Below are 24771 nucleotides of genomic sequence, written 5' to 3' on the forward strand. Positions count from 1 at the left end.
AATGTCATAAAGGATGTGTGGATGAGGGAGGGTAAAGATAAGACATGGTGGACGGAGGACTGACCTCGTAGCTGTGTCCACCGTCTGTCCCGGCATCCCACGGCAGCAGGTCTTTAGTGAGTCTCTGAACCCAGCCGCACTCAGCCGTACACAGATCCTCAGCACTCAGGCCAACGTTCCAGTCAGGACTCGGGCCGAGCATGGTCAAAAATGACATGAGGTGACGGGATCGGTCCACAGAGAACTCGGCCGAGGGAGCAGCACGACTGCAAAGGAGAGAGAGAGGGAGAGAGAGAGAGATGTATGGCAATGACAGACCAATACAAAGAAGTACATAAACAACAAAGGAAGAGGTAAAGATCACGATAAGATAATAATGAAACAATGAATAGGGAAATTTTGGAGGGAGAGAAAGAGACAAAAATGAGAGTCCAAGACTAAGAAGGAAAGAAGAATGAAAGGTGTAACAGAGTAAAAAAAGAGAGAGAGAAAGAGGGAAAGAAAAGGGTGCAAGATGGAGGAAGAGTTAAAAATAAGTAATGAATCTAAGATAGAAGAAAGAAACAGAGAGACGATTGGAGGAATGAAAGGTCCAGGATACAAAAATGAGAGAAAACTTAGAAACCAAGACAAAGAAGCAGAGAAACAGAGAGAAAGCAATCAGCAGAAAACAAAACAAAACAAAGGCAACACAAATGGACAGAACCATAAAGTAAAAAAAAGAGAGAAAAAGACAGGAAGAGAAAAGTGAAAAATGGTGGAAGAGAAAAAGAAAATGAAAGGAAATGAAGTCAGGATAAAAGAAAGAGAGAAATAGAGATGTGAATGGAGGGATGAAGGATCCAGGATATAAAAACGAGAGAATAAAACAACAGTCAAAGCCAATGACTGAGAGAGACGGAAGAAGAGAAACGAAGGAAATAAATGAGATTTGTGTTTTGTAATAAGTGTGTTGTCGCATCAGCGAGCTTTAAAATGAGACTCTTTTGTTGCTTTCTTTATCCGGAAGCCGAGGCGTGTTGTTCGGGGATTCGGGGGCTTCGTGTGGAAGCGTGCAGCTTGTTCCTCTGATGCCGTCTGGGCGGCCGACTCTGTGCTCTCGTCTAATTTCCATTGAGATAGCGCTTTGTAAGGCGCCACAGATGGTAATTAATCACGTTAATTGTCCTGATTAGAAGAAGCCCGTCTCTAACGCAACTGTTGCAGCTAAAGCGGCGCGCGGCCGAGGCCTGGATCACGAAGCTCCTGCCTCTATCGATTAACCAGCGTAAAATATTCATCATCTGACTTCCACAAGTGACACTTCACACACGATGACTTCAAAAAACTAGACGCTTCTCTTTCGGTACACACAAACACACACACACACACACACACACACACGCATATTTGCAGCTGTTTGATGAGTGTGAAGCCACCAAACTCCCATGTGCCTGAACGGCTAGTTCACACGCTTCTGAACATGACTAGCATGCCAAACGCTAATGTAATAATTTAGCCCTAAACACACCTCATCGTGCTCCAGAGGCCCAGCGTGAACGTGTTAACTAAAATGAGCTTAAAGCACAAGATCGTAGATTGAAGTGCACTTGGCTGCCAACAAGGGGAAACGTGCTGCTTGTCAAAAGCAGAAGCCCACCCTTTATCTAAAAATAATAAATAAATAAAAGCACCACATCAAATGTTAACAGCATCGCTAATGAACGAAATATGGGACACATTTTTTCAAGTAACCAGCAGGTGCCAGAAATGAGCGCTCCCGGGAAAACGTGTTGGGTCACGCAGAGAAAAGTTGCCAGACGTAAATGCAGGTTTTTTAATAAAGCAACAAAATCATCAGACGCTAGGGAAAAAAAACGAGCAACTAATCCAAATACAAAAAAAAAAATAAAAAAAATGGAGAAAACCAAGTAACAAAACAAAACACAACAGTGAGGACTCTGCAAACATACTCAAAACAACAGGTATAAACAGTGGAGGTATAAATAAAGACAGAGGTGCACAGGTGGGGGCGTGAAAACACATATAGGCACATGACGCGTGAAAACACATATAGGCACATGGCACATGATATAAACAAACACCCCCTGGTGTTCTGGCAGGGAATTGTCCAAGTCATCCATGACTTTCACTGGACTTTTCTTCTTAGCCTAGATTAAGACAAGGCTAATCCAATGTCTTCATTCATTCATTCATTTTCTACCGCTTATCCGAACTACCTCGGGTCACGGGGAGCCTGTGCCTATCTCAGGCGTCATCGGGCATCAAGGCAGGATACACCCTGGACGGAGTGCCAACCCATCGCAGGGCACACACACACACTCTCATTCACTCACGCAATCACACACTAGGGACAATTTTCCAGAGATGCCAATCAACCTACCATGCATGTCTTTGGACCGGGGGAGGAAACCGGAGTACCCAGAGGAAACCCCCGATTCACGGGGAGAACATGTAAACTCCACACACACAAGGCGGAGGCGGGAATCGAACCCACAACCCTGGAGGTGTGAGGCAAACATGCTAACCACTAAGCCACCGTGCCCCTAATCCAATGTCTTATAAAAATTAATTTCCTAAATATCAAACTGCTCTTCTTTTTCATCCATTTCTATTTCTATTTTTCCTCGGCTCTGATTGCGAATTCATTTTCTACAGTCCCAGGTTAATATTATTATCGTTTCTATACTTACACAACTTTTCCTGTTAGGAGAGTTTATTTAGCATTTTTCGGAAGGCGTCTCTTTTGTAACAGTCAGTAACACTCAAAGTTAAGGAGGAAAGGAGATGCTGGCGAAGGCTATGGTAAATAATTAACGCTCTATACAACAACAACAATCTGAGATGCAAGATAGGTAAGAAAAGTTGAACTTTATGCAAATATGGAGCAGCAAAAAACGAAGCGCAAACTGCTTTTTTATCATGTCTTGATTTGATGCAGATATAAACACCAGATTTCCCTCCAGAACGTTTCAATTTACCAGCAAGAAAACTGCTTCGAAATGCTAGTCTGAATCCCACCCACTAAAATAAAATAAATGTTATTACCATGGCAACCAATAGCAGGAACACCTACTGGCAATTTTATTGTACAGCGACTGGAGACTTGCAGTGATAACTGACTCGCTGTATGTGCAAACGTAGCATGAGAGTGACTTAATCCGTTTTTTTACTTAAATTACAATAAAAGAAAAGACCTAAACAGTTGCTGATAAACACTAACGCTATACAGTTTTAATCCGTGTTGCTGGAAACAATAAGGAACGTTTTCATGCTCAGTGATTATAATGTGAATGTGTTAATGGGCTATAAAGTGGACAGTAATGTATTACTGATGGTTTCATGGCTCACTGGTGAAGGTTAGGACTGACGTAGAGACAGGAAGTGGAGCTGGACGTGGAGCTACTCACATATTAAGAGGCTGCCAGGCCGGCCACTGAGCTTTCGTCTTGATAACCGTCATCACGTCATCGCCCTGCGAGGGAGTGAGAGAGAAAGAGAGAGAGAGAGAGGGAGAGAGAGAGAGAGAGAGAGAGAGAGAGAGAGAGAGAGAGAGAGAGAGAGTGAGAGAGAGAGAGATTTAATCGTCAGGGGGTGTTTAGGATTGACATATCTGTAGCAGAAAAGAAAGCAAGATGTCTCCTCCGTGTGCAAACGTCAGGATACAGACACACACAGATGCTATGCGCAGCAGGGATGATGTGCTTGTCTTTTTACTGCAGATTCCTGGAGGTTTGCGTACGATTACAGAGGAAAGAAAACTCAGCAGGCATGAGTGCAACTCAAATAGTGTTCGGGAAAAGACAAACCAACAGAAAGACAGAGGGACAGACAGAGAGACGGACAGAGAGAGACAGACAGACAGACAGACAGACAGACAGATAGACAGACAGACAGACAGATAGGTTGACAGACAGACAGACAGACAGATAGATAGGTTGACAGACAGACAAGCAGGCAGACAGACAGACAGATAGATAGACAGACAGACAGACAGATAGGTTGACAAACAGACAAGCAGGCAGACAGACAGACAGACAGACAGACAGACAGACAGATAGATAGATAGATAGATAGATAGATAGATAGATAGATAGATAGATAGATAGATAGATAGGTTGACAGACAGACAGGCAGGCAGACAGATAGATAGATAGATAGATAGATAGATAGATAGATAGATAGATAGATAGATAGATAGATAGATAGGTTGACAGACAGACAGGCAGGCAGATTTGGCTGCTTGATTGACGGATGGACAGATACTTAGCCATGTGCATCTGTTTATGTTTTGTGTCACGTGTCTGCCCCGCCCTGGTCTCTTCCTGCCCTCCTCTGCACACCTGAACATTTGAACATTTACGGCATTTAGCAGACACCCTTATCCAGAGTGACTTACAACTGAGGGTTAAGGGCCTTGCACAGGAGCCCACCTGTTCCTTATGTGTTGATTGTCACGTGTATTTAATCCTCTGATGTTGTCCTCTGTCATGTCTTGGTTCCTGTTTTGTGTTTTAAGTTATTAAATCCTGTTTATTTTACGCTATCCTGCATTTGGGTCTGTTTTTTTACCCCTGACATGAACAGATACTGTACAGGAACAGAAAGATAACAGGGTTTAACAAATAGATAGATAGACATATAGATGAAAGGATGGAACAGAAAATAATTTTGCAATCCCAAATGAGAGGTATGCAAGAACTTGTGAAACTAAAGGAACCACTTGCACATCCTGACTTATACACTTGAAGGATGGTGACCATTTATTGTCCCACACAGTGTTAACAGCAGTGTAAAAATGTTGTGCTTGCGGAAATTTCAGGGTTTTTTTTTTTTTTTTGGCCCAGTAATGTTCACGTTCCATCTTCTCCGGACCGGGTTCCCTAGACCTGAGCACTCTCTCAGGAGAAAGGCATTGTTAATCTCACGCTCTCGTCAAGCGGCTGAGCGATTAACATCTGGGTGGTAGTAATGAAGTAATCCGTCTCTGACCTGGCTGAACTGATGAATATGTTCGGGAGTGGCAGATGGCCATGTGCACAGACGGAGATACAGTATTAATTCACGCTGAATCTCTCCCATCCAAACCTGATTTAGTTTCATATTATGTGTAACTTTGTATACGACACAAAATTACACTATGTACCGATCAGGATAAGTGCTGAATCTCAGAGTTTACAGTACTGAGTAAACTCATTAAGTATTTTAACCAACAAGTAAACAACACAGACAGAATGACAACTCACCAGCAAACTTTATACTGTGTGTGTGTGGTTGTGTGTGCGTGTGTGTTTGTGTGCCCATTGCCATCCCGCCCTATTACACAACATTGCTTACTGTCTGTGAATGTTGGTTATTATGATTAATTATACAATGATTATTATTATTATTATTATTAGTATTAGAATTATTATTATTATTATTATTATTATTAGTAGTAGTAATATTAATGAAATATAAATGTTTAAAAATAAAACAATTATAATTTTATACTCAGCACATGAGTATTTATTTATTTATTTATTTATTTATTTATTTATTTACTATATTATTTTAATTATTTATTTATTTATTTTTTTATGTGGAAACTGAATATGTTAACTGAATGGTGTTCGACCGTGTTAAAGGGTAGAAGCAAGTCAGCTTCCATGGCAGCGCAGTGTCCACATATCATCTTTTCTTACATCCTGAACAAGCACCATATTTATAAAAATTAACTTGACTAGCTACTCTTTAAACTATTGGCAATGTTGTGTCCAAAGACAGCTGATGATTTTTTATTTTTTTTTTTACTATTATTAAAATCTTCGACTGTGAGCACTGCTACAGAGATCATCTTTATCATATTATCTGACATAGAGAACATTATTGTACAGTCTGTTTTCGAATCTTACAAACCGGCTTTAGCTAGCAATTTAACAGGGAAACTAGCAATCTATTAGCATAATGGTAATTAAGAGTAAAAAAATAGCTACAAGAACTAGTTAGCATAGAGCATGCAAATATTCTTGCAGGTTTCCTTCATTTTTGGCTTTCAAACTAAACCAGACTTTTCTTTTTTGGGAAAAAAAATGTGTAATTAGGAAACTTTTCCTGAGACAGAAAAATTTAGGGAAAATTATGCATATGTGGAAATCTCCACGTTTTTCAAATGTTCACAACTCTCCTCTGTTCTAACTCTACACTCTATTCGGATGAATAATGCAAGTGTGTTCAATAAAAAAGGTCATTTGTAATTTAGCTAAAATAGAGCCAAAAATCGGTGATGTGCCACTTTCTGAATAATAGGACCTTCATCTCAGGGCCACGGAAACAAACCAAAAAAAAAAACAAAAAAAAAAAAACGCTGAATACGTAGTCAGCCTCCGACACGGAAGTCATGACAGGATTTAACACGTTAAACACCAACGATGTGGCCCAGATTTACAATTCTCATTCATGTTAATAGTATTAATAAACAATAAGCTGGGACTTTAACTGATAATGGTGAACTAATAGAAATAGACTTGATAAATAATCAGGTAAAGAGTCCTGAGACCATAAAAAGGTTAATTAGCATATTAATAGATTAAACTACAGAATATCTTCATTCATATCGTCATCATTCTAATTTCTATTTACAATATGATCACTGATTTAAAGCGGCATGGATAAAGTATAGTTATTTAGAAATGTTAAATAAGTTTAGCACTAAGTATGTCCCTTACATTACTATTACTTATTACTTTCTCTACCTGTGAACAAGTAAGTCAACTAAGTCTCAGTGAAGGAGGCGTGGCCTTGTTTATGTGTGTCAATAAAGGACATATGGTTTCTTTACACGTGAGTCTCAAAGAAGGAGGCGTGGTCTCTTTACATGCGTCTCAGTTAAAGAGGCGTGGCCTCTTTCAAGTCAGTCTCAGTGAAGTAGGCGTGGCTGCTTTTCATGTCAGTCTCAGTGAAGGACGCGTGGCCTCTTTTCATGTAAGTCTCAGTGAAGGAGGCGTGGCCTCTTTTCATGTCAGTCTTCGTGAAGAGGCGTTGCCTCGTTTTATGTGTATCGTTTTATGTATGTCAATAAAAGAGGTATGGTCTCTTTACATGTGAGTCTTAATGAAGGAGGTGTGGTCTCTCCACATGTGTCTCGGTGAAGGAGGCGTGGCCTCTTTTCATGTCAGTATCAGTGAAGGAGGCGTGGCCTCTTTTTATGTCAGTCTCAATTAAGGAGGGGTGACCTATTTTCATGTCAGTCTTAGTGAAGAGGCATGGCCTCGTTTTATGTGTATCGTTTTATGTGTGTCAATAAAAGAGGTATGGTCTCTTTACATGTGAATCTTATTGAAGGAGGTGTGGTCTCTGTACATGTGTCTCAGTGAAGGAGGCGTGGTCTGTTTTCATGTCAGTCTCAGTGACGGAGGCATGGTCTGTTTTCATGTCAGTCTCAGTGAAGGAGGCGTGGTCTCTTTTCATGTCAGTCTCAGTGAAGGAGGCGTGGCCTCTTTTCATGCTGACGTTTTATCTAAACTGTAGGGTCACTTGATATAAAAGCATGTAAAGCCCTGGCCCAGTCACATATTCACCATTTCCTCTGAGCTGAAGACAGCTGCTATGTTTCCAGGGGATGTTCCTCTGAACCATGAGAAGACAGGTCTGACTTGACGGTTTGCGGCGGTTCCAACAGCATCACTGGGAGTCGTGCAGCTCTGATTCAGCTCCAGCGCCTCAGGGAAAACCCACTGCTGACTGTACTGCTCTCATGCTTACAAAGTTTTACATGAAAAATGTCTTTGTGTTTTTTTTGCTCTTGCTGTTGATCTCAAAATACAAGCCCTTTTTAAAAAAAAATAATAATAAATTGCCCAGTAACCTAGTAACCTAACCTGCTTAGGCTAAAAAAATTAGTAGCTAATATAACATAAAGTAACAGCATATGACAAGCTAGTTATTTATGCTAAGTGCAAATGAAGACGTTTAGAATTATTCTCTCTGATCAAAACATCACCACGTCTCAGTCCAATGTTGAAGCAGGGTTTGTTGCTTGAATTGCAGGTAAATAATATCTGAGTCTGGCTAGTGAGTTTATTTTCTCACAATAATGAGTGTATAGTAAGCAGGAGAGTTCGACAGTCAGGTCTGTCATAAAGGGGAAATATTTGTTATTAAATTTAAAAAAAAAAAATAGATTTCAATCTTTTTGTTGATTTTATGAAGTAAGGCTTAATTCTAAAATATGATCTGAGCTAAATAAGGCATACGTACTACAGCCAGATCTCTCAAAATAAAACAAATAACACCAATAGACATTCTCTCCGAGTAGATTTACAGGAATATAAAAATTCAATATAAAAATGACAGCATGTAAAATGCAATTTATTTTTATCCCTAATGAGCAAATGGTGAGGAAAAACTCCCTGAGACAATATGAGGTAGAAACCTTGAGAGTAACCAGAACCTCATCCTCATCCGGAGACACCCCGGAGAGTGGGATTTATGTCCTTTATAAAAATAAAAAAAAAAACTCTATAAAGTCATGCAGAGTTGAATTGAATTGAACCTGTACATTTATCGGATTATATTTAGCTTAACTAAGCCACATGGGCACACTGAGAACATTCAAGATCTTTATTTACATCCCATTCACAATTTTCTACTCATTTGATTCCTTTCATGTAGCGAACACAAGCACATTTTGTGTAAAAATGAAAGAAAATGACGTCCTGTATCCATATGTACGATCTGTAAAACGTGGCTAATAGCACGTACTTCAATTACGACTTAGCTTATGTGTGAGAAAATGAGATTACTGTGTAGAAAATGAGAATCTCTGCAGGATCCTGGCTCCTTTATTCCAAGGCCGTGTTTTATGCTTTACAGCCAAGTGCCCTAGACTCACCCTGAGTGATAGAACAGTGCCGGAAGGAAAGAAGGATGAGTGGAAGGAAAGATGAGCGGAGGGGGAGTGCGAGTGTGGCCGAGTGCTTGCAGAGAGCTGTCAAAGGAGCAGTGGAGTAGCTTCACCAGAAAGGTCACACACACACACACACACACACACACACACACACACACACACACACACACACACACACACACACACACACACACACACACACCTTTCAGAAGCATGCTGCCATCAAAGGGGCTTATATGGCCACACGCAGCTGAATAGCATAGCGCGTACACACACACACACACACACACACCACACAACTTTCAGCCATCAGAGAGTTCAACCAAGAGAGTTCTATAGCCACACATAGTTGAACAGCACCCCCCACCCCCCACCCCCAAAAAACACACCCACACACACCCACACACACACAAATCCACTGCAGCGGAAGTTAACAACCCTCATGTATGTCCATGAGAGTCTTGCAGTTTGTCGTTTCTGTGCTCAAACAAAGTCTAAAACAGGTGTGTGTGTGTGTGTGTGTGTGAGAGAGAGAGTGTGCGTGTGTGTGTGTGTGTGAGGGAGATATATACGGAACTTATCTGTGATAACAACTGATTTGTATTTAGCATTAAGTTAAATTGAATGACAATCAAATACAATGAGCAATATATATACTTCATATTTATGCTTCACACAAACACACACCTACTCGCAGACACCTACTCGTGCACATAAAGACGCACAAACACAAACCTACACGTGCACAAATACACACACACCAACTTGTGCACAAACACACACACATATACACAAACACACCTACTCGCATGCGCACATACTCACGTCCACGTATATACACACATACAAACACACAGCTGCTCGTGCACACACAGACGCACGAACACACAAACCTACACGTGCACGAATACTCAGACACACAGACACACACACTTTCACACCTTACACACACAAACACACACACACAAACTTCTGCACAAACATACAGTACACATATGCACAAACACACCCACTCGCATGCACACACGTACTCACGTCCAACATATATACTGTACACACATACAAACACACACTCGTACACACTTTTCAAGTGATTCTGGCTTCAAAAAGGTTTATATATCCACACACAGCAATAGCAGAGACACACACAACCTAGTGCATTGTTCAAACTTCATACACACTCAATAGAAAGTTTTATCAGTTCTTTTCTACATACAGTACAAGACCTCACAGATGCACATCATTAGCTATTTGTGATTGACGTGAGAAGTGAGAGAGTGTATTCTAGCCATGGGCTGCTGTGTCGTCAACGCTATTTGAGCCCATGAGCTCCTGATGATAGAGATCGCTTTTCTGTTGCCCCTCTAAAAAAAACTTGTGTGACATTTTAATTGAGTTTAATCGACTTTTCTTGCTTCGGTGATCTGGCAAATATTACAGTCAAACAGCACAGAATCAGCCTTCATGGACATCATCACATCTCCAACACTGGTCATAAAACCCTCCATCTGCAGTGCAGCTTTTTTTTTTTATTCCTTTACACAATAAACACAATAACCCCAGTCTCCAATCCACTTCCACAAAAAAACCTCTCATCCAACACTGTGACCTTCCCCAACCCTTTTCAGTGCAACCCACAGCATCCACAGCTCCAGCCTCACTGAATGCTTATTGTGAAAGTTTTAACCCTGTGCGACCTTGGTCTTAAAAATTCTGTGGTCTGGGGAAAATTCTGGAGAAAAAAAATGGCTTATGTCCACAACCTGTAAGCGAATCGTGCGGCCGGAGGCGACTCTGTCGAAGCGAGTGATGTGGCTCTAGTCAATGTGATTTGTGGGATCGTGTTAGTCAAGGCTAGCCGTTAGCCCGGGGCTAAGGGAAACGAGCTGACGAGGTGACTTCTCCAGCCCTAGTGTGAGCACTGGTACTGAGTCTAAACGTGAAACACTGAGGAAAACATTTATAGTAGACATGAATAATATAAATAATTATCAGATATAAAAAACTAACAAACAAGTAAATCAATAATATGTTTTTTTTTCTAAATAAATACATGTATAGAATGAATCTCCAATGTCAGATGTTTTCTACACCAAACAGCCATAACATTAAAAACACTGGCTCGTTATTGTGTAGGTCCATCTTGCACCACCAATAAGCTCTGACTCCATGAGGCATGGACTCCACAAGACCTCTGAAGGTGTGTGTGTTTTATCACACACACATATACACAAACACACCTACTCGCATGCGCACATACTCACGTCCACATACAGTATATACACACATACAAACACACAGCTGCTCGTGCACACACAGACGCACGAACACACAAACCTACACGTGCACAAATACTCAGACACACAGACACACAAACACACACACTTTCACACCTTACACACACAAATACACACACACCAACTTGTGCACAAACATACACATATGCACAAACACACCCACTCGCATGCACACACGTACTCACGTCCAACATATATACTGTACACACATACAAACTCGTACACACTTTTCAAGTGATTCTGGCTTCAAAGAGGTTTATATATCCACACACAGCAATAGCAGAGACACACACAACCTAGTGCATTGTTTCAAACTTCATACACACTCAATAGAAAGTTCTATCAGTTCTTTTCTACATACAGTACAAGACCTCACAGATGCACATCATTAGGTATTTGTGATTGACGTGAGAAGTGAGAGAGTGTATTCTAGCCATGGGCTGCTGTGTCGTCAACGCTATTTGAGCCCATGAGCTCCTGATGATAGAGATCGCTTTTCTGTTGACCCTCTAAAAAAACCAAGACTTTAGCACAAGATCCTTCAAATCCTTTAAAGTTGTGAGGTGTGTATCAGACTTTTGTTCAGAACGTCCAACAGACGCTCGATCCGATCGAGATCCGGGGAATCATGGAGCTCAAATGAACCCCTTGAATTCTTTGTCATGTTCCTGAAACCATCCCTGAGCATAGCAGGACACTGCTTTTAGGGTTATGTATACATGAAGGCTTACATCACCATAATCATGAAGGACCTTTCTTGATCTGGAACAATATTTATACAGCATCCACATGACTACCTCCACCAGCTTGCCTTTAGTGCATCCTGGTGCCAGCTCTTTTTCCAGGTAAGCGACACACAAGCACACGACTGTCCACCTGATTCATCAGACTTCCATTCCTCTATGGTCCAGTTCTGATACTCACATGCCCATTGTAAGAGTTTTCAGTGGTGGAAAAGTGTCAGCATGGGCACACATTAACAACTGTAGACCGGAAACACCCCATAAGACCTGCTGGTTTGGAGATGCTCTGACCCAGTTGTCTAGCCATTACAATTTGGTGCTGGTTAAAGTCCCTTTGATCCCTCAGATTCCTCTGAACTTTCAGAAGTGACAGTTCACACATATCCCTCCCCTTGAGTGCCGGCAGTGTAATGAATTAATTAATGTTGTTTACATAACCAGTCAGAGGTTTTAATCTTATAACTGTGTATTATTCAACATGGATTAATAAGAGCATTTATAGCTCACTTAAAGGTGGGGTCTCCGATGTTTGAGAAATGCTTCAGAAAACTGAGTCGGGACGACAAACAAAACAAAAATCAAAACAAACGTGTAACCAATGAGCAGAAAGGGGCGTGTCATGTCAATATGGGCAGACTGAGTGTTCAGTGCGCATGTGTGACATTAGCAGAAAGCGGTTTTAACATTGACATGGAGGATAAAAACAAAGAAAGAAAGCGAAGAAAGGCTTGCGATAAGGTAAGAAGTAGGACGTGTTAATATAGGATCAGCTTTCCACATATTCACAGGTTGGAGATTCCCGAGTCAATAACTCCTGAGCTAAACGCTGTTACTACACAAATAACACCTCTTTTCTATCGTAGTAATGTAGAGACGCAGCTACAACCGTGTTTTGTGTAGTAACAGCGTTTAGCTCAGGAGTTATTGACTCGGGAAACTCCAATCTGTGAATATACGCACATGCACACATGCTCACTGAACACTCTCTCCGCCCATATTGACAAGACCCGCCCCTTTCTGCTCATTGGCTACACGTTTGTTTTGATTTTTGTTTTGTTTGTCGTCCCGATTTTTGTTTTCTGAAGCATTTCTCAAATATCGGAGACGCTGTCTTTAAAAGATACTTAAAAAAGAGTTTTGGAAATAAAGACTACACACACTTCTCTCTGCAGCGCAAAACCCTGCTTCCTGTTACACACCATACAGTACAAATTGTCCTCTCGAAAACAAAGAGTTTGACAAAACCTTTCTAAAAGTAGAGGCTTTGTTTCACGCGCATTGCCTCTGAGTGCTCGGGCTTGAAAGTTTATGACAAGGAATTTGACATGAAGCAGGGTGAGCGTCTTCCTCACACACTTCCTCTCGATGCTTGACATTTTGGCTGCTCTGGAAAGCCTCAGGAGAACGACGAGACACGTTCTCGGTCTAATTGGACCTTCTGTTCATCTGCTAGTGACAGAGAACTGATCAAACGTCACTTTCTCGATAGTTCTAATTCCGAACAGCTGCGTTTAAATGCCTGACTCGAAGCAGGAAAACAACGTGTTTTGGGGTTTTGACATTAAATTTAATTGGTGATGTTGAGTGTGGAAAGCCTGCGTGCAGCACTGCGGTGCTGTGAGTTTAGTATCCGGTGCACAGGCTGAGGCATGATGACAGATTTCACACCAATTAAAGAATACACGTTGTTTCAACACCATTGTACCGAGATTGGAACAATATCCGCGAATTCTCATGAGGTTTAGTCAAACTACTTCATTCTACTTCATTCTCTCTTGGACAGACCCTGCACTTATTTCTTCTAGAAGCCAAATCTCCTGTTGTGTGAAGAAATGTAAGTTTTGATTTGCTTTCTTTTCTGTTTCTGTTTCTTTTTATACCTCAGCACAGGGAAGGTTTTTTTTTCTGATTAGCTAGAAGGTGTAGATTAAGTAAGTAAGGAATAACACAAGACAGACCATGGTGCTAGAGGAAAATAACGTGCACCAGTTGGAGGGGGGGTGGTTGGGTGGTTGGGTGCGATATGGCACTACGTGAAAGCTGAGTGCTGCTAACCTCTGGTAGGTGGTTATTTTTATATAACAACTTGGTCTGAAGTGTGTTCATCTGCTTATACCTTAGAAATTTGGCGATGAGAATGACACGGCATCACTTTAAGGCCATCCTTAAAAATATTCTTGTTTGCCGTAACCCGACCGACCCTGTCAATTTAGGACCGACACAAATTTTTTTTTTTTTTGCTTTAAGTCCGACCGACTTGCCGGTTGTAAATTTGCGTTAAGACCGACGGATTTTTTTTGTTACTCTTCAAACAACTAATACAAAAGCAATAAAATAATATTAATTATATTTTAGTAAGTATTGTAAATATATAAATTGCCCAGGCCTACATACAAACGAAGGCTACGTTCTTTCTTTTAAATAAAAACCCGTGACGTCATCTATGTTTACACTATCGGTTAACGGATGTCACACTATGGCCTGTGCGTTCGCTTCGTCTCATCCTCTCATTCACTGACAGAGTCAACGGTTCGCGCTCGGTAACGATGGCTGCGGCTGCAGTAAACAGAATGTTCGCGGTCACCGTTCAAACAAATTTGTTTGTGGTCTATATAGCCTGCGTCAAAATGAGTTTTGCAATGATGCGCCCAAAGGCACGGGTTGAAGACCCAGTCAGTGACATCACGATATGCTAATGTGTTTAAATTCATACCGACGTAATCACCATCACCAAAATTTTACTTTGTTTTTTACATTGAAAAATATAGACCTACCTACTGACCTTTTTTTTTTTTTTACTGTTACTGCAAACCAAAATATTTTTAAGGATGGCCTAAACGTTATAGCTACAATAAACAGGTGCGCTACATTTACAATATTTGGCAGACAACCTTTTATCCACAGAAACTCACATTTTATCTCATTTTATACAACCAAGAAACAAAGGGTTGAGGGCCTTGCTCAGGGGCCCATTGGTGGCATCTCGGTGGACCTGGGATTCAAACTCACAACTAACACCTTAAACCACTAAGCTACACTACCACATCCCCGTTCTTTTGTATCTTTCTCTGTCTCTCTCTATCTGTCTACACATTTTATTTTTCCACACATGCTTTATTTAAATTTGCTTAGTATTAGATTAAAATTATGTGGAGTGTCCCTGTGTACAGTATAACCGATTACTTTAGCACAATAATATAAATCCTCCTGTTTTCCAGAAATACTGTAACGCACACCTTCTTACTAATCAGAAGTTAAATGTGCAGTTGTATAAATTTCTATAACAGAAACTCTGACAGTATTCTGGTACGTTATCGTTTCTATAGTAACGACTAGTTCACAGGGGCTTGTTTGGTGGACAACGCACATAATACAACCATTCCGTAAAAAAGTTCCATGTGTTGTTTATTAATGAATAAAAAAACATGTTGTGGAGTATGAGGATTAAACCCCATCAGAAGGTGCTGTATTAGCATAATAATGAACTATTTCTTAATTAAACTGCATTACCATCTACATAAAGATGATGACACACTCCAGAGTAGGAGAGACTAGATCAATTAATGCGTTAAAAGTTAACAGGGAGAGGGAGAGGGAGAGAGAGGGAAAGAGAGGGAGAGAGAGGGAAAGAGAGAGAGAGAGAGAGAGAGAGAGAGAGAGAGAGAGAGAGACAGAGACAGAGAGAGAGAGACACAGAGACAGAGAGAGAGAGAGAGAGAGACACAGAGAGAGAGAGAGAGAGAGAGAGAGAGAGAGAGAGAGACAGAGAGAGAGAGAGAGAGAGAGAGAGAGAGGGAGAGAGAGAGAGAGAGGGAGGGAGAGAGAGAGGGAGAGAGAGAGAGAGAGAGAGAGAGAGAGAGAGAGAGAGAGAGAGAGAGAGAGCAAGCTCACCATTCTAATAATAACTACCTCATACCGGATACACATCCAATGCCTTAATGCAATCACTGGAAGACAAAAACCAACAACACCAAGCCAAAAATGTTCGCGCTTTCTTTCAAACACACACACATATTATACACACACACACACACACACACACACACACACACACACACACACACGCAGTGTCTCAATGTGTGTGGTTTCGTCTTGCTGCAACGCTGTTAAAAGGCTTTTGTTGATGCTACAGTATGGCTAAAATAAGAAAATGGGACAATTACATAAGCCTACTTTCTTTTCCCTTTCCTCTCCTCGTCTTTGTTTTTGTCCCACGTCTGCCTCTCTATTGAAGAACGCTCCAACCAGAAATCTTCTCCACGTCACTCGACTCGAAACAAAAGCGCTCAGCATCTCCAAATACACCAAAGAAAAAAAGGTTTGAATCATTATTTTGGTCTCCTGGAAAATAAGTGATGTTCCATTGGTTTCAAAATAGTACAGAAATAAATGTGATATATTTACAATACTGGTTTTAGTGTCCACTGATTCTGGCTTACTGGATCTCATGATCACGGTTAAACACCACAAGTCTAAAGCAGTACAATACTGTAGCAACACCAGGCACCAATCTATACTTTCACTTTTAGGTTAAATAGTATAGTGGTGTAGTGATGCCATAGAAGAACCTTCTTGTTGTTCCTCAAAGAATCTTCCTCAAAGAGCAAATAACTAAAGAATTAGAGAACTGCTTTATTTTTAAACACTTAAAGGTTCCCCTCGGAGAACAAAAAAGTAGAACCCTTAAATCCTGTGGGGTCTGGCGTCCTAGTGGTTAAGTTGTTGGACAACCAAGCAGAAGGTTGTAGGTTCAAATCCCAGGTTCACCAATCTGCCACTGCTGAGAACTGGAGCAAGACTCTTAACCCTCAAGTAACATAAGATACTTTTTCAAAAACATTAAAAATTCATTCATTCATTCATTTTCTACCGCTTATCCGTACTACCTCGGGTCACGAGGAGCCTGTGCCTGGAGGGGGCACGGTGGCTTAGTGGTTAGCATGTTGGCCTCACACCTCCAGGGTTGGGGGTTCGATTCCCGCCTCCACCTTGTGTGTGTGTGGAGTTTGCATGTTCTCCCCGTGCTTCGGGGGTTTCCTTCGGGTACTCCGGTTTCCTCCCCCGGTCCAAAGACATGCATGGTAGGTTGATTGGCATCTCTGGAAAATTGTCCGTAGTGTGTGAGTGCGTGAGTGAATGAGAGGGTGCATCCTGCCTTGATACCCGATGACGCCTGAGATAGGCACAGGCTCCCCATGACCCGAGGTAGTTCGGATAAGCAGTAGAAGATGAATGAATGAAGTTCCCATGGAAAGTTTCTGGAAATTTACCAGAAATTTTCTAGAAATTTTCTACCCCTTTGCAACCGTACTTGACACCTTCTGACCAATCAGCTCAGAGTATTTACCAGCAGCAAGACCTAGCCAGCAAGAAAATAGATTTATTCTTTGAAAGTAGTGGCAGAAACAACTGATCGCGACCTGACTATGAGGACATACAGACATACAGAACACTAACAAATTTATGTGTATTCTTTATTTGAATAAATCTAAAAAACCAAACCTTTGTTTTCCTTTGGTAAGCGTACATGTGTCTCACCCCGATAAAACTCATCAGATGCTGACAGACACACCAGACTTGCTTCATCAGTTTAATTGTCCCTAATAATTTGTAAGCTGGCATATACGCTAGACGCCGTTTCACTAAGATTCATTAATCAGCTCCTCCAAACGGCAGAAAGCCCAGACATCAGTGTCCATGCTGGCGCTATTGTTTTCCCCGGAGGGCCGTGAGTGTCCGCAATTAAAACCTCTCCTTTAGGTGAGTTAAAAGTAAAGTAGCAGGATAAGCAGTCAAAAACGTGTTTAGGTAAGAAAGTGTGGAAAGAAAGGGTATTCATCAAGGAGCGTTCTGAAAAGCCGGACTTTCTGCAGAGCAACGGGATCGATAAGTCCAAGAGTAAATCTAATCTCCGATGGGACTGGAATTTATTGATCTGTTGTACATTAGGGAAAATGCATACAGGCAAAAAATGTTTTCCTTAACAAGCCGCTCAAAACGCTAGACAGAGCAAAGCGTGAAAACAAGAACGCCATGCGTTCAAAAAGACACTTCGTTAAATCTAAAAAAGTTCAATCTGTTCACCGGCGTTCTGAGCAGCAAGAGGAGAAGTGGAGAGAGACATGACATCCTGATATTAAATTCAAATTTATGTGACCGATTGAGTTGCCACATGAGGTTCCAGCCACTGGTTGGGAGAGAAGAAACGCAGCTTTAATTGACACTCGAAAGCCAGCATCAATCTGTCCCTTAAATTAGAGTGGATTATATGGTGTGGGCAGGCTCGCATGCTGCAGTTGATTTCCTCACCATTGTTGCTATATTCATTAGCTCTCGGGCATGACTCAATTTAATTAGGCCAAAAGAATTGGAATAATTGCAGATGTTGCGGTACATCTTAGCAACGCGAGGTCCGCTTCTCATTTGTGCTTCAGAAGAAGGAGTAGAGCTCCAGATGGCCCACATTTAGAAGACCTATTCCTCACTAATAAGGGCGGCCTGTAAAGTCGATCTGAAAAAAAAAAAAAAAAAAATTCCACTTTTACAGAACGGCAGCTGTGCAGCTGTGCACCCCCCTTTTTTTTTTTTTTTTTAATAAAGCATGATTAAGCTATAAAAATCCATTCCCTTATTATTTTCACGCTGCTTGAACTGTAGGAATTAGCGCTTGAAAGGACAATAAAGCAACACTTCATACGACGAATTCATTATGTTAGTGGTCCGTTTCAGTGGTGCACTGCTGAAAAGGCAGCAAAGAGGATGAGGATGCCTGTAAAATGCCTTGACCTTCACTGGAATTCACTTTATCCAAGCCCGAGTCTCACAATTAGTTTCAAATCCCACTGCTGTTCGCATAGAACAGACCTATTTGTCGAAACAATGACCCCATGGAGCTCCGAGGTCGAGGTTCCCTCCGGTACAACCAGGAAAGAGGCAGATAACATACAGTAAGCTCACTGGTTCTCCATTTGGACAGACGAGACTCGATGTAACCCATAAAATCGCCACAAATTATATTACTTTGCGAACGCAATTACGGTGGAAACGTTCTCTTATTCCGATCGCTTATTATTTTCTGTGACCGAAGGAACGTAAAATTACCACAGGTCGGCTCATCCAGCTGAAAGTTTAAGCGTCTATTTTAATGGGTCGCTGAAATCTAGATGAGCTGCTTTAATGACATTGTTCAAGGCTATAATTGATCATTTTCTCTGTCGGTGTGTGAGGAGGAATCGAGTTGTAAAAATTTCCATTGTTTTAAATATACTAAACTGCCACTTTGTTCAGCCCACATGCAACACCACTGAGTAAAACTGATAAAGGCTTCAATCACTATAATGATATAACTTGCTGTATTATTACACTAGAAGCTGACCAGTCTTGTACAGATCCTGTACAAGATGCAGCAGCTAAACGTACACTCGATTAGAAGTTTGAGAACAAGTTGATCTGAGACGTAACATATGTCAAGAACCGTAGAATTTAAAGGAATGACGTTAACTAGGAGCATCTAAACTTGGTTAAGATCAAAGTTGTATTTCATCATCAACAACCAATCAGGAACAGGAAATACTTCAATACATTTACTTCACATTTGTCACACTTTTAACTGTAGATAAATTAAAAAATTAAAAAAAAAGGAAAATGGAAAAAAAAGTATGTATGTTGTAAAAAATATTTATAATAAGTATTTCATTGTTTGTAATGTAACCACAATGTTTTATAATGTTCTAATGTTGGTTCCACTGGCGAGCCTTTTAAGAACCAGTTTGCCTTTCCATGGGCTAGAGCCAAGTTTAATGTCACTGTATACAACGTTATACAGCAACGTTAGCGCAGCAGCGGCAAACACAAACACAACATCAACAACGGCGGATGTTGCTTTACTGTTAATGCTCATGGCTTTGCGAACCTACATTGGCATCCAAACACGGCGAATCTTTTGTCTTGTCTTCACAGCCCCTTACGCAAGTCTAGACCAGCAATGTTTTGGTGCTACTTAAGAACCACTTTTCCTGGTTCAGAGCCGGTGCTTCGGGTGTCGAAAAAGAAAGAACTGATTTTAAATTAGGATCTGGCTCTGAACCAGCACTCAAACTGCCTCGGTGGAAAAGAGGCTCCTGTTCTATAAAAGATTATATTCCTACAGAAGGTGATAGTCTTATACTGTATGTAGAAGGTGACATCCTGCAGGAAGTCTTTTAGAAGTTGATATTCTTACAGAAGGTGTCAGAGGATAGAGAACTAATAAACTGATCGGTAAATTTGTAGGATGTTGTAAGTACTTGGGAATCAGTCAGATGCCCCTTTTCCACCGAGGCAGTTTGAGTGCTGGTTCGGAGCCTAATTTAGAACCAGTTCTTTCTTTTTCGACAGCCAAAGCACCGGCTCTGAACCAGGAAAAGTGGTTCTTAAGTAGCACCAAAACATTGCTGGTCTACACTTAAGAACCGCTTGTGTCAGGGGCTGTGGGTGGGGCTGTGGGCGGGGCTACTGTTAGCGCATTTGATAATGTACCTTAAGTACACTAATGTTTAATACACTTTTGCTTTACCGCGATATGATACATTATCAGCACACATGATAGTAAGTAGCTACATGCTAAGGCTAACTTTTTTCTGTGTTAATGATAAAATAACGTTATGTACTTTCTCGATTACAACCTCCGTTTATACAGATTACATGGAGCTGCACGTACACGTTGGATTCGCCGCGTTTGGGTGTTAATGTAGGTTCACAAAGCCATGAGCATTAACAGTAAAGCAACATCCGCCATTGTTGATGTGTTTGTGTTTGCCGCTGCTGCGCTAACGTTGCTGGGAAACGTGACACGTATACAGTGACGTCAGACTCGGCTCTCTAGCCGGTGGAAAGGCAAACCGGTTCTTAGAAGGTTCGCCAGTGGAACCAACTTTGAACCAGCACCAGCACTAACTCTGAACCAGCATTAGGTTCTTTTTGGTGGAAAAGGGGCATTTGTCACTTGGTCCAATTGTTTCCAGTCTGTAAACTCCAATGTATTGACCATTTACATTTGAAATGGAATGACACTTAAGGAATGACATTAACTACGCATTTGAACTTGACTAAAACAGAACTTATGTTTAGCTTTCGCTTAGTCAGTTGGGGCAGTAGAATAAAAACACAGTGTACCAGGGAAGCCCTGACAACCGAGCCATTTCAGACAATCTCTTCACACTGGAGTGTACTAGTACTGGTCATTACCTTCACACCTTTCCAAAGCGCTCAGCAGTGCACTTCTGTAAATCCATTCCATTACCAGATGACGCTTATGTTCTATACACTAAAAGAAAGCCTTAGTGTTACATTCAGAGCTCAAACGCATGGCCTCCTCTGAGCCGCGACTCTATAGAGATGCAAATGGCCTTTTCACTACGTCTGTCATCTTGCCCCGTCTGAGCTGTTCAACTGCAATTATCTTGTCCTCCGTGCTCTCGAGGTATAAGCTCACATAATGGGAAGTGATGCCTGAGGTGAGCCAGTCGAGCAATTAAGCCAGGGGAGAGTTGAGGGACCTGGCAACCCTCCCACGCAGAATTTGTCACTCACAAATAAGTGTTTAAATACAGGAGAATCAGAAAGGAGGGTGACTCAGTCCAATTCATTGAGTTAACACAAATCTCATACACTGGCAGAACGAGAAATTTGCAGACTATATCAGAGAGACGTCATTCTCCGAGGTCCTAACCTGAAAGAGGTAAAAAGATCGATCTGAACGAGTTCAATAATATAGGAATACATGTATATAGAGTTTGGTGTTCTAAAACATAAGAATAATAATAGACTATAGTGGAATAAGGCAATATGGTAGTTCAGGGGGTTGCACTGCTGCCTTGTGGCATTGCTGCCTCTGGCTTGATCCTGAACATGGGGTTGTATCTGTGTGGAATTCTGCATGCTCGTCTTGAGATTCTTCTACGTTTTTTGGCTGTAATACAATAATAAAACTGTTTTTTAATAGATGCTTTGAAATGTCACTGCATCCATACTCCAGTTAGGGCAAGGTTACCTTGGCAGAATTTGTCTGTGTTATTCAGAAAGGTTCTTCTTGGTTTTTGGAAAAAAGAAATTGACATAACACGGGTTCTTCGGAGAAGCCAATTCTACGATTCTAGTTCTGAGAAAAGTAAAAAAAAACTAGTGGATAGACTTGCTTCTAAAGCTACTGTTGTGAAACATAGCTTTATTTTTCATTTAATAGTTTTTTTATTGATTTTAAAACCCAAGGCAATTACAGCACAAAATTGAGCAGAGTTACACAATAATATAGGATAATTGCCTTGCAAAATTATTCAAACGAACGAATTATAAATGCCAACCATCCACCCACCCGTCCACTCTCCTACCCTGCCCCTACAATACACCTGGCATCTCTTTCACCTGGCAAGTCAAAAGCTTGTAAGAGACCAAGAGATGATCTGAGTCATTATATATCATCCAATTTAAAGCCATTTCAAAGGGGGTGAATACGTGTGCAAGGCACTGTACATATTGGTATACAAATACATTTTTTTCCATTAGTGCAAAATGTGACAATGCTTTCCATGCTGTAAATTCTCTGGACTACATATATATACGTATATATATATTTATAGACAGATCTGCCTTTTTAGTTTATTAACAGTTAGTTTATTAACATGTTGTGACAAATCAGATTCAGGAATATAAAGCATAATAATAATAATAATAATAATAATAAGAAGAAGAAGAAGAAGAAGAAGAAGAAGAAGAAGAAGAAGAAGAAGAATATAACAATTTTTCCATAGTGCAATATCCTAACCCTAGTAACAATAAAGCTGTTTTAAACCATGTCCCCATAATCACACACACACACACACACACATATATATATATATATATATATATATATATATATATATATATATATATATATATATGTAAATATATGAAAAAAACCCAACAAATTAGCATTCACAGTGAGCTACTTTATATCCCCAAAGCTCCCGTTAGTGGTTTTGTGTTTGTTTTGTACCCTTTTTGTTGAATAGTTTCGTCTGGAAGCTTCAGTCAAAAGCCCAAATTAAACCCTGCCACTCTTTTGTTCGATAACGCAACCAACTGCGAGAACAATTAAAAAATCTGCGTGTGAAGAAAAATCTTTTAATCTTTTTGCTAACCGAATGCAAGCTCACAGACCCTCAGGAGAGAAAAAACTGAGCTGAGGGAAAGCTCAGGAGAAAAACAAGTCCAAATATAATTGCAAGTTCATCAACTGGATTGCACTGCTGATGATGAACATCTTGAACCTCCTGAAAAAATCCATTATGTTGCCATTATTACATCACCTTCTGGGACCATGTTCATTATCTTATTAAAGAGACAATTATCTAATCATGTGTATCACTGACACTGGGAAAAAAAAAGAAACAGCTAGAAAAACAAAATCAAACACATAGTGTTTGGGACTACGATCGGGACATTGTGAATTAGTGATCAAGGCCCTAGACTAGATTGGATTCTGACTCATAAGTCCCTGTGAATGAAAGCATGCTTTAAGATCATGAACCGTACGAACTGTAAATGTAATGTACTTTAAATGAAGCACAAAACCTTTATGGATTATGGATAACGCTACACATTAAAAAACAAGCAAAATCAGTGTTGAACATTTAATCATAATGGCTTTTTTCATTGGTTTTCTCGCTCCTTATACTCTACAGTGTTTTTTTTTTTTTTTATTGAGACACAATAATGTTGACAGGTTAATTTCGTCCAGATAATAAATTCCCTCCACGAACAGCATTGGTCCAGAAGAAGGTGGACGGGCGGCAACAAAAACCACAAGATCGAAGGAAATAAGATTAATTTAGCGTGTATAATTTACATTAAACAGAAACAAGCTCATTGATTTTCATTCATAATACTCACTTCAGAATTCTGGCTCTTAGGCTTGTGAAAGACATTAAACCAAACTGAACCGGTATTACAAAACGTCTCACCCTGTTAAATCACTGTCAGGTTTTTTCTTTTCTTTTCTTTTCTTTTCTTTTCTTTTCTTTTCTTGCTCATACAGTATAAGTGGTTGAACGAACGCTCACACCGACGTGAGCAAACAAGCTAATGTTGTGTAACGGTGAATGTGTGACAAAACAAAATGCTTAATTTCTCCTTCAAAACAATTCAAAAATACAAAAAACATTGTTATTTCAATTTATTCACTCTGACTAAATATGTCTGGGTAAACAAACAAACAAAAAAAAACCTCATCTGTGACACAAACACACGATTTAAAAAGGCTTCTTGATGAGCTCGAGCTAATCGTTATGCTAAAAAGATCATTAGCTTATACTGCTATGCAAATGCCATGATCGTTCATTCAGCTAATTTAATAAGGGGTGGAAATCTCGATTGTTTTGGTTCCGTGTTTAACCAAGCAGATCGCTTCTCGCTGTCGCTATTATTATCTGCAAATGATGCCTGTGTCTCATCTGGCTTCGCTGCTCGACACTCTGTACTGTAGGATGAATATAAATTGATTAGATCTTGATCCCTGACACCTGTATTTGAATATGCATATCATATTCTCCTGCCTCGCCTAGGCAAATACTCCGCATGTAATTGGAATCTGAGTTAACGCTTGAAAAAATAAGTGTAACTAATATTTTACTGGCGAGGAGAAATAATTGTAAATCTACCAAAAAATGTTAACATAATGTTTTGTAATAAAATATGAAGTCAATCGTGCATAACTGAGCCATGATTCCTGAGCCAGAGATTCCTTGCAGATACAATTTCCAGCTATTTGTTAAGGATAACTCTTTGTTCATGCTTTATTGCATTACTCAGACATTTGGATGTTGGG

The 24771-nt window shown here is 40.4% G+C and overlaps 1 protein-coding gene across 1 annotated transcript in view; it reads right to left on the reverse strand.

Moving 5' to 3' along the window:
• Window positions 1–24771, reverse strand: part of spon1b (spondin 1b) — a 114737-nt gene that overhangs the window by 24942 nt on the left and 65024 nt on the right. Inside the window, exons 7-8 of the mRNA XM_060884832.1 lie at window positions 3411–3475; window positions 65–266 (exon numbers count right to left, since the gene is read on the reverse strand). Of these exons, the coding sequence (XP_060740815.1) occupies window positions 65–266; window positions 3411–3475 (267 nt within the window). The remainder of the gene's footprint in view (window positions 1–64; window positions 267–3410; window positions 3476–24771) is intronic.

The sequence above is a fragment of the Tachysurus vachellii genome, chromosome 13, assembly GCF_030014155.1.
Source record: "Tachysurus vachellii isolate PV-2020 chromosome 13, HZAU_Pvac_v1, whole genome shotgun sequence".
In the NCBI taxonomy this organism is placed as follows: Eukaryota; Metazoa; Chordata; class Actinopteri; order Siluriformes; family Bagridae; genus Tachysurus; species Tachysurus vachellii.